The sequence below is a fragment of the Strongylocentrotus purpuratus genome, unplaced genomic scaffold, assembly GCF_000002235.5.
Source record: "Strongylocentrotus purpuratus isolate Spur 01 unplaced genomic scaffold, Spur_5.0 spur5_scaffold_5, whole genome shotgun sequence".
NCBI lineage: Eukaryota > Metazoa > Echinodermata > Echinoidea > Camarodonta > Strongylocentrotidae > Strongylocentrotus > Strongylocentrotus purpuratus.
The window spans coordinates 9694816-9706233 of record NW_022145611.1 but is presented as its reverse complement, the minus strand read 5'-3'; the positions used below and the strand labels follow the sequence as shown (position 1 = coordinate 9706233).

General features: G+C 37.5%; 2 protein-coding genes across 2 annotated transcripts in view; one reads left to right on the top strand and one right to left on the bottom strand.

Moving 5' to 3' along the window:
• Positions 1 to 3424: 3424 nt before the first annotated feature.
• LOC584715 (denticleless protein homolog) lies at positions 3425 to 10273 on the bottom strand. The gene is made up of 9 exons (XM_784567.5): positions 10075 to 10273; positions 9105 to 9317; positions 8366 to 8614; positions 7550 to 7739; positions 7056 to 7159; positions 6291 to 6511; positions 5826 to 5915; positions 5165 to 5300; positions 3425 to 4591 (listed from the first exon to the last, which is right to left on the bottom strand). Exons 1-9 carry the CDS (start codon positions 10151 to 10153, stop codon positions 3519 to 3521), a joined length of 2355 nt encoding a protein of 784 aa, XP_789660.4. The 5' UTR covers positions 10154 to 10273; the 3' UTR covers positions 3425 to 3518.
• Positions 10274 to 10437: 164 nt separating this feature from the next.
• LOC100889092 (integrator complex subunit 7) overlaps positions 10438 to 11418 on the top strand; it is a 49402-nt gene continuing 48421 nt past the window's right edge. The window contains exon 1 of the mRNA XM_030999672.1: positions 10438 to 10618. Coding sequence (XP_030855532.1) covers positions 10519 to 10618 — 100 coding nt within the window. The 5' untranslated portion in view covers positions 10438 to 10518. The remainder of the gene's footprint in view (positions 10619 to 11418) is intronic.

Sequence of the window (11418 nt, the reverse complement as noted above, 5' to 3'; positions counted from 1 at the left end):
TGAGATTAAGTTAGCACAGGTCTAATAAATGTGGGTGAGAAAAAAAATCCTAATTTTGCTGGTAGATTCACAATATCTGTGTTTTCTCTGGGGAAGTGTTGTGTCTTTAATTCTTTTTAAATGAAACAACGTTGTGATTTTGTGGTGCCATAACTGAATGAGTCTTAAGTGTATGAAATACTTTGCTATCTTGATAGATATAGAACTTTAATGGCAGATAATGCAAGGAACCTTGTTGGGTTGTGTCAGGAAAACTTTGGGATAGAAAAGGGAAAATGAAAGAAAGGTTTATATGGTTGTGTGTGTGTGTGTAGATTAAATGCTGCAGAAGGTTACAAAGACTCCTGTTCCAAACTTTCATTTCAAAGAAGTATGCAAGTCACTTTCTCTTCACAACACGATTGCTGTGCTACCTATTTTCCTTGGACTAAAAAACTATCACTGTTAATAGGGGAAAGCAACATGATCATGTTTTTGTTTTTATTGTTGATATTCTCATGCTACAAGCACACTTTCATGTAAAGCCTAGCCTAGCCACGAAAGGCCATTTTTGTGTTATGGAAAGGTATGTGTCATCCTGTGGCAATGGCGGCTAAATGGTTATGCAATGTTTAAGACATGGTAGGGTGAGAAGGACAACAAATTCAAGTTTTACTACTTGCATTAAAAATCAACCCTGTTTACTGCCATGGGGCAAAATGGCAAATTCATGGTTTATTTGTAGCTTAACATAGCACTACAATGGTTGTTACTGGCATTATTATGGCCTTTTGTTGTGAACTGACTGTGCCAAAGTTTACAAAGGCCTGAATTAATGGCGATCCTAGGGCTCTCTTGCAAATTCTGTACATGTCTCCCGCAGGGTGTTGGTGCAAGGTGTTCATTACATCTTACTTTAAATTTTGATTGGCTCTACAGGTACGTGGGGCTAACGGCTAGCCTATACATGAAAGTCCAACAGCAGCATAATGCAAAAGGTGAAGATAAGCGAACAGAGGGAGAAGATATTTTTGTACAAATGTTGTAAAGTGTAAAATATGCAGTGTTGGATTCTCTGATCAAATATACTGCTAAGGAGAGTGTTTAAGTGTCTGTCTTTGTATTTAAAAGAAAAATGCTCATACATACCAGACAAGGCGGTTTATATTTTAGACTTCTTTTAAAACAGGTATGCGTTTTAAAGGTGAAATTCTAACTTACAATGGTAGCAAACATTCAAGTCATTGGCTAGTTGTTATTTATCTTAATAATGCGACTTAGCAATCTGGGATTTTTGTGTATTTCCATGTTTATTCACTTTTTCTTTACCGCATTTGAATATTTTTGACGGGTCATCAATTACCAGTATTGGAACTGAAAATGTTAATCATGGTTTAGACTTTTGAATAAGTTCATCTTTAGTTCCTGTTTTTGTTTGTGAGGAATTAAACGATACATGTATTGTAATAAGATGGCTGCAACCCGTCGAGATTCAAAACTCATGCAAAGTTAGTCACATCAAGCTTTTTTACCCCTCATATTTTGGCATTATAGGATGAGTAAATATACGAGTAAATTGAAATGAAATCAGGTATTTACAAACTCCCATTATAAACCCGACTATTGATTTTTGTTTTAAAAGAGAAATATAGCATCATCCTTTTTTGTTTTTTGTTTAAAGCCCCATATGCCATTTTGTGTGTTTTGCATGTTCCAAAAGGCTTGTAGCTGGGTTTACCAGAAGCCTACTCGTCTATGGGCAAGCACGAGGTATTTTATCATCGGGTATACCATAGGTTACCAGATATTGTGAAGTTATCCAATGAGTAATTGCACATCATATTTGGTCTAATTGGAGCTCTAGTAGGACTGTCAACTGAATGCAATCATCAGGGCCCCGTAACACAAAGGTTTGCAATCAATTGCAACGACGATTCTGATTGGTTAATGACTGGCCTATTGGATATTGTGTGCTTGCAACGATGGTCTTGATTGGCCATTGCCATTTTGCAATTGATTGCAAACCTTTGTGGTATGGAGCTCGTTTCACAAAATTTGTTGTTAAAATGCTAAAATTCAATGACAAATTTGCTCTTAGCAAATCAAATGCCACGATTTCAGTTGCTAGTTAACGAGAACAAGTTTCATGAAACAGGGCCCAAATTTACTAAAAATCTGAGATGTGGTCAGTAATGTATGGGAAAAATTAAATAGCTTAGACCATAGCTACTTGAGAGAGATAGTAATGTCACCAGAAGTGGCTCTTGATTGGTCAGGCATTTCATGAAACTCCACAATAGTTCCCCCCATAGAGGTTGTATGTGGGAGGGAACTTTTTTGATCAACATGATTTAAAGTTGCTCAAGCGTGGGTATATAGAGGGCAGCACACGGACGTACGCACAGGAGTGCTCGCCAAGTTTCCTACTTCACGTACGACTATATACCCATGCATGGACATCTTTAACCTATGACCCCTTCTCGCCTAGATTCATGTGGCACAACTATCTCTCTCAATTAGTATGGTAACAATAGACCTTGTCTGAGAAGTATGTTGTTGAGCAGTCGTTTCTCAGCGAACCTGGGAATTTTCAAGAAAAAAATAAACAAAATGAAAACTCTGAAGATTCTATTGGCATTTCTTGTGTTTATTACTTTTGAGTGATTATTTCAGTGTGTGAGAACTGTTGAGTGTTACCACGTATAAGGACCATACTTTTATATATATATATACATCAATCAAATACATATCTCAATGAAGGTGAAGTGCTGGTGCAGGTAGTTTCAATAAAAGTTTCAGAAATCAGAAAAGTCAAATGAAGAATAGAAGAATAGAAGAACAAATTGGCATATAAACGTTGGCAATTTCAATTTTTTTTTTTTACTCATCCCCAAAGAAAAATGTTCATACCCCTTTTGGTCCTCATATACTGAATTGATTAACAAAGGAATGTTGATTTTTGTTGTTGAAAATATCCCATACAAAATTAACAGAGAAGTACATGTAGCTCCAAATGAAATAGATCAATCTTATACCTGAACAGAAAATATAACATCTCACTGGCAACAATAGTCGGTATACTCATTAAGACATTAGATAAACACAAGTTTCTAGCATGTTAAAATATTTTTGGACAATAGATAGCTTGTCCCTCTTCTTCATTTAAAAACGTGTATATAAACCGTTGAATTAAGTTATAGAATAATGATAGGAAGAAAAAAATAAGGGTACTGATTGAAAAAAATTCTCACAAAATTAGAGAAATTGGTAAAATTGATGATATTGCAGACACGAAATTGGCAACATTTAGCCAAAATCAATAGCCTGTTTTCCTTACAAACTGGAATAATGTTGCATAGATGTGTAATATGGTTGACACATTGTAAATGTCAGATGCAAATAAATGACAAAGAGCACCAGCAAAACAAGTCATCATAAAAATTCATCAGGTTTTACACATCCTCAACAACTTACAGTAAGATAGCTCCACTAAACAACTAAATTGTAAAAGGGATAAAATAAATTGTCCACATTTTCTATCATGTGTCAGATTTATTTTTCCTTTGAATCGGTTGGAAGTACCCATCAATGGGTCTGGTGATACTTTTCCTCTTGGACTGAACGAGTCCTCCATTTTTCTTCTCCTTGAAACACTCTTTCAAGTTCTGCTGCTGCATCTCGGGGCTTCCCCCTTCCTCCTTCTCCCCCCTCCCCTGCCCCTCGTTTGCTCTGGGAGATGCCGGAAAGTGGGAAGTAATGTTCCTTTTTGTTGCTGATTTCGAGAGAGAACTGCATTTTGGCCTGTTCATTGGAAGATCGTCTTTGAGAGGGGAACGTTGGATGGAGGTTAGCGTAGTTTCAGGCTGGTCTAATTTGCTGCGGTCTTTGTTCAAATTTTCTTTATCTATACCATCACAATTACCACTGTAATCATCACTGGTTTCATTTGATGGTGGTGAAGTTGTAGCAATTGGACTTGCAAGTGAGCTCTGAGGGGTGTCTTTCACAAGGTCTTTGTCGTCAGTGCCCATTATTGCTCCTGTTTCATCACTTAAGCATTTCGTAGTCTCCAACGGCACCAAAGCAGCTCCAGAATGGTCCCTTTTCACCTTCTTTAAGTCACCAATGTCCTCTACATTTTCCACAGTCATCCTCCTCTTTAGAGCAAACTCAGTTTCTTCATTTGCTTGTGATCCTTGATTGCTTACTGAACTTTTGCTATCTGATATTCTGGTTGTGAGCACTGAGGATGTCGCTAATGCTGCCAACGCAGCTCCAGAATTGCTGACTTTCACCTTCTTTATGGCACTGGTTTCCTCTGTATTTTCCAAAGTCATCTTCCTTTTGAGAACTGATTCACTCTCTCCATCTGGCTGTGATGCCTGACCGCTCTCCGAGCTTTCGCTCTTTAGTCTCTTGGGCGAAGGAACTGGGGAAGCAGGTCTTGAGGGTTTGGGCGAGGTGGTGACCCATTCTTTCAGACTGAACCTTCGCTTCTTAGTACTGGAGGGCGTGGGGCTGGGTTGAGGAGACAGGGGTGATTCACTGGTCTTATGTGTAGGAGTAGACCTGCTACTCTCTGAACCAGACTGTGAAGGTCCACTGTCTGTTTCTGTCAGTAAAAGACGGAGAGAGAGAGAGGGATAGAATTCCAATTTAAATCACTGTTATATCATTATTTTTAACTGGCGAATACTTTTGATACCAATTAAAGCAAATCTGACTAGATGTAATAAAAGGTGCAGGACTCTGTTTATGAGATTTGTACTTAATCAATAATTGACAGAAAACATCTTTCCTTGTAATAATTGTAACGGCTGTGCATTAAATCCTTTCAACATTATTGGATAATTCTGCTAACTAAGTTATAAAAGTTTGTATTAAATGGCTCAATAATGCTACTCCAATTCCAACAAAATCTCCTATTAAAAAGGCTATTTCTAACGAAAAATCACAGAATCATGGGATGATCTCAAAGCACAAAAAATAACGGAGATCCATACAAATATTCAAGTAAAATATTCTAGTAAGAATCGAGCAACTTGAAACAGACTGGTTGAATAGTAGCATTGTAGGAGTAAGGAATAAACAAAATTAAACACATCAAGAGTCAAAAGAAACTGTCACAGAAGGGTCACATCAGGTTATGGCTGTAGAAGAACATGTATGAACTTGTATCCCTTACCTTGGCTCTCCGTTACTGGCTTTTTCTCGCATCTTCTTGCCCTTCCCACAACCCTGTTGACCCCGTCAACATGGGTGACCTGGCCGGTAGACATCTTCCAAATCCTCATGGTATTATCATCTGAACATGTCACAACCTGAATAATACAATGAGACAGAAAGAACACGAATGTGAGAACATCAAACATTCATTTCAAAAGAAATCTTCTCTCCTATGATATACATAATTTCATGTAAAACAAACAAAATTTTCATGACACTTGATCATAATTTGCATATTCTATCATATTTCATGAAATATATGTAATAATATGCCTATTAAAGTTCACTCACTTAAAACAACAATTATTTATTTAAAAAATATATATGATAATACATTTTTTTTTTAAATAGTGATAATAATGATAAAGATGATGATGATAATAATTAATAATAATACTGATCAATAATAATAATCAAAATGTTATTCCTGATAAAAATAATAAGAACAATAGCAAAACCTGATACCAGAGCATTGGCAATGAGAACATTTAGACATTAAGTATCTGCTTTTCTATATTCAGATTAATAATGTTTTCCAACACGAAACCATTTGAATTAACAACAAACAAAATTGCCTGGCCCCGTACCCTGCCCCCAAACAGATCACAAAAGCACATTACCTTGGTGAAGTCTGTAGGGCACCATGTGACAGATGTGACCTCTGCCCCATGACCTTCCAAGGTCACTGAAGGGGATTCAGGCTCTCCTATCTGTATTTGCATAACAAAACATCATGACAATAAGTAAGCACCATATTAAAAACTGAGCAAAATAAAGAATGTGCCATATCATTTTGCTAATACCAACAAGCTCATATACATATGTATAATTTTAATGTTAGCATTGGTGTTTGTGCGATTATCTACAACATATTGTCATTATTTTGACTGACAATATCCTAAGTCTTCACCAAAACAATAAAATTTGCTCAAATGACATCAAAATTATTACATTTTAATCACTAAACATTCAGCCTAAGAGATAAATGAATTCAGTCTTCATATTTAAAGATACACAAAAAAATAACAGCACAAAGAATAAAATTGGTATTTTGAAAGAGATCAAAAAGTCCTAGAAAGCTTTACCTTCCAAATGTAAGCATTGTTATCACTGGACCCTGACAAAAGGTAGAGGTCGTCCGGTGAGATGGCAGCTTTCACAAAGAACGTGGAGTTCATGTGACCCCGGTATCTAGCGACGGGCTGGGATCCGAGCACCCCGCTCAGGTCATACTCATTGACCACGCTGTCCGTACGGCTCGCAAAGAGCCGGGTTCGTGTTGAGGTCAGGGCAAGTGAGGAGAAGCCTATTTATGGTAAGCGGAATAACATTTTATTCATTAAGAATAAAATATTCAAAATTTGCATGGTTTAGAGAGACAAGGGAGTGACATACAAAATCAAATTGGGACCTCAATATAGGTTGGATGCTAACAGTTGCTCTAAAAAATTAAGAAAGGAAATTATGAAAGACATATTGGCTCATACGTGGAAATCTCAAACTTTATCATGAAATACTATGTATATTTGCATGTCAGGAAAAGAAAGAAAAAAACACAACAATACAAAGCAAAATGGGGTAAACTATAATAACCACTCAAGAATATTACATTGAAAAATGGTCGGCAGAAAAACTAGACATGACTGGCACAGATCCAGCTAACATCACGAACACCAATAGATAAAGGCACCAGAAGGTGAATTCATGATTACCAGCACTATTCACAATCTACCACTGCTTTTTGTTTGTTTGTTCTAGTTGTATTTTTTGCTGGCATAGGGAAGAACATCATGGGAATATGGACATAAAACCAACAATGTTGTTTTGTGCACCTATACTTAAGCTCTCACCTCTTTTTCTGTTGCTTGTGCCACTGTATGGGAATTGATGTGAAGGTGTAGGGCTTGATGAGCCCGAGGACTTCAGCTTCCGGATGTCCCATACCTTAACAATCCTGTAGGGAGGAAATTAAAGGGGGGAATCATTTATTGTAGCAAATATCTGTATTTATATGGAAGTTTTAATTTATATGACTATATTAATTCCACACCATTTATTGTGGCAAATATCTGTGGTATATCAAAAGTGTTTTCATTTGATATGATTTTTATGATTCATACCACTTGTTCTTTATCTCAATAAATTCATCACTTACACTGCTAGTAACAGGAAAGCTCGAGAATTGAAAACATTTTCATGAACAGTTACACTTTTTAAAACATACACTGTAAAAGCTTGAGGAATATTTCATAATTTATGCAGCTATCCAACAAATCAAAGGCTACCCTATACAACAAAGTATAAAAAGGAATAAATTGAAGCAAAGAATTCAACATCTTCTTACCCATCTGCTGAGCCAGCCGAGAGCAGAACATCTTCCTTCTGGAACAGGACCACACTCACACTGTAGGAGGAGTTTATGGTTGGGAGTTCGGGCGCTAGCTTCCTGCGACGCTTCGGCTGAGCTTTGGCCGTCGCCTGATTAATGTGGGCATCGCTAATGCATATCACAGGCAGCTGACTCGATCCTTTCCCTATTAAAACAAATACAAAGAGAATAAATAATTTTTCATGACTGATAAAAATAATGTAGGGAGATGAAAAATTAATAAACTTACCATACCAGTAAGTTTAATCATATGACAAAAACTCAAGAATGCACATTTGGGATATCAAGGACATGTATCTTTTTATCCATTTCAAGGACACTTGTATATGATGATATACAACATACAGTATTTGCTTTATCTATGCACCATCACAAATGCTAATAGTAATGATAATAAAAAAAAAATAGGTCCATTTATAGTGCAGCTACTAGATGAAAATACTCTACTTCACTTAATACAAGGTATCATATTATTACCCCGGCTGTAGCTGAGCTGCCATGATAAGGCGCAAATCCTTTAAAGACATTTCTTCCTACAGGGTACCCATTAACATCACCTGGGTGGAGAGTGGCAAATGTAGATTAATTTCTTGCTAAAGGACATCTAATAGTGCTGCGGCAGACTTGAATATTAGATTATAAGTTTCTTTCCAGGTACATGTATGTCACCTGCTAATTCATACCATGTCATTATTCATAGGGCTATATGGTTTTTAGGGATTTTGTTGTTGGTGGGGGAGAAGGAAAGACATCTTATGGTGTGATCCTAACCTTTTTTCTTGCAGCGGTCATCCCATATCATAATGCTCCCATCTCTTGATCCAGAAGCAAACACATGGCCATCCCACGGCCGAAAACTGAGAGACTTGAGACTGCATTTGTGCTGCTTGAATGTGGCTAGACATTTGGCCGTCTTGATGTCCCAGAGGGCAGCAGACTGGTCACCTGATGCTGTCACTAAGCGAGGCTCCGTATATGACCAGGCAACGTCAAAGATAGCATTGTTGTGAGCTGACCAATCTAGTTAAAGCAACATTGAAATAAAGATACGACATGTTATAATAGAATAGGAAATAAAACCAGAAATGAAATATAATCAATTTTTAAGCTATTAAGGCCTGAGACTGAGTCTTGTGGGTACTTGAAAAACCAGGTTTGACATATAAATTTTGTCTGGGGACCAGATCCCTGAATGTATGAGGGTACAGAATAACTTTTTATGGACAGCAGACGACTAACCAGAAGTGAGTTCCTACAGTCGATATGCATGCCCATTCAAACTCATGAGAGTTTCAAGGCGCAAGTTTGCCAGCTACCACATTACAGGAAAAAAGGCTTTAAAAATTCCCCTTGATCAATTTGAAAGAGATGAAATTGCTGGATTTATACTGAACTGAGACAGTTGACCATTCTAGATATTGCAATAGGCACTTGGTGTTTCCCATGAATTATGCTTATTATTTAGATTGTCAAACCCTCACACACTGACAGTCCCTTGGAGGATGTTTACCTTGAACCTGCGATGCTGGTCCATTCACGTTGGTGTTATAGATGAACACTCGGCCATCCTCATCGGCTGCAGCTAGAAGATGACTGATTGAAGGCTGCTCAGCGAACTTGCAGGCGAACGGTGGAATTCCATCAACAAACTCAGGGTTTGTGAATAGAATCTCATCCTCTCGCTGGCATTCAAACCGTTCCAAGCAGCTGTCCAGAGCTCCACCTGTTGGATCAGAGCATAACAATTATTTTCCCAAATTCCAATTTTCCTTTTTAATTTAAAAAAAAAAATCTTGTGTTCGTTGCCGAATTCTTAATATTTATTTCATTTATTTCTAGAGCTAACTTTAGAAATTAATTATGAGGAAGTTTGTTGAATGGATCTTTTTTGTTTATTTACTGGATCTATAGCTATTGTGCAATTGTGAACAATTGCAACACCACACTTGTTGACAGCTAGCTGCTCATACCAGCAGTCCCTGTGACTTGTAAATTGTTTGAGGCATGAGGACAATCCCAAAATATACCAATTAAATTGGTTTGCTGCAGCCCTGCAGATGATGTTATGACTTATGTTTCACTTATCTAGACAAGTAGAGCCCCTATTGACAACTAAAATGAACAAAATTCTTCCACATGATAAACAATAATGAATTAACAAGTCAACTGATTAACATTCATGACTCATCATCTCAATTTTCATGTCATTGTCATGAGAAATTTGTGGAGCACAGGATGTAAGAACTAAGATTAGAATGTAGAAAAGTATGCCGAAAAGTATACACTTGTTTAAGTTGTTATAATCTTAGAAAGGCGACATTACAAAACAACATCTAGATTTTTAAGCAGATAATGTCACTAACCCTACCACTGTAGCAGCAGTAGACCTCTAGGTCTACCAGCAGAAAAATAAAAATAAAAATTCTAAAATTTAAATTGAAACATTTAATTTTATTGACGATTCCGACAAGAAAACTTACACAAATTCTTTGTCTGTGATTTCCAAGCCCAGCGACGGCGTTCTTGGTGATAGGATGTAATCAAACTCCTAGGTAACATTGTTCAGCAGATTGATTAAGTCAGCTGGCTGATGATTCTCTTGTAATAATGTAAATTGCACCGGAATAGTTGGCGTTCTAATTCTCCTACAAAGTTCTAGCAGCTGCAATGCACTCGCGATGTCGAATGCCAAGCATGCATGCACTCACTACACGTTGTGTTTGTACACAAATTCATGAATTTGGCGCGCCACACCAGAGTTAGTTTTAAATCCCAGTCGCTTTATAGCTGTTACACGATTACGCTCCGCGCATTTTATACCCAACAGCTAGGTATAGCCTAGGCCATTTGATCCCGGAAGTATATCCATCCTCGTCGACGTCTGCGCTCGCACTCCTCGATATCAATTCAAGAAATTCAAGAAAATGTCGAGTGCAACGTCTCGTTTATCGAGCTTCGGTACAGATGTCGGGTATGGGGAACAAGAACACGATGCAAATTCGGCTCTTCTTGAGCTCGATAAAGGTGAGGAATATCCAGCCCGCAAGTTGATTATCATGTCTGATTTTAAAGCCTGCAGTTTTGGGCTTGACAGCGTATTCCAACAGCTTCGCGACCCGGCCGGAGGTAGCGGCGGAGATATCCAAGCTACTGCCGGTGGTGATTTTCCAGCTACGCGATCCTTACATGCCGCGCTGCGCTGCGCCGCGACGCGCGCCAACTGCTGCCTGGAGCTGGCCTGGCTTATCGAATTCCGATTGTTCAAAGAATAAACAGATTAAAAATGACAAATAGTGTAAATGATCAAACGGAAGTGATGTTTTATTAGGAAAACAAATAACGGTAAATGAGAAGAAAAGGATGCCTTTGAGTTAATTGAGTTGACTTTGAAGTAAAAGTGGACTTTGTCTTTGACTTTGAGTTTGAAATAAATTTTGAACTTTTATTTGAATTTGATGGTAGACCCGTAGATAAGATTTAGATCTAGTCTCGTTTACCATTAAAACTTAAAAATAAAACAAATAAAAGGTATTAGCCATAGTTACGGTAATACGGACAGCATTAGGTTAAGATCTAGTCTTAATTAATAGACCTAGTCTAATAACATTTAATAGGGTCAAACAATCATAAGAAAATTACACGTTGAAATTCCACCAATTCTAATGCGTTATGAATGATAATGGCAATACCAAATATGTGGGGTCTACTGTGTAGTTAAATATTATAATGGTTTTGCCGACGCCTGTTTGTTGATGGTCTTCATGAAGCCTGGCACCTCTCCAAGACTGGACTTTTTTGTGATCCTCCTCACTAGGAAGCTGAAT

Bases quoted from the DNA above. Each gene is read 5' to 3' on its own strand.
- LOC584715 (XM_784567.5), bottom strand. From the start codon at position 10,153: ATGTTACCTAGGAGTTTGATTACATCCTATCACCAAGAACGCCGTCGC. The intron at 8,615-9,104 runs GTAAACATCCTC...TGCTTTAACTAG, and splicing joins ACCAGCATCGCAGGTTCAAG to ATTGGTCAGCTCACAACAAT. The intron at 5,301-5,825 runs GTAATGTGCTTT...TGTATTATTCAG, and splicing joins GCCCTACAGACTTCACCAAG to GTTGTGACATGTTCAGATGA.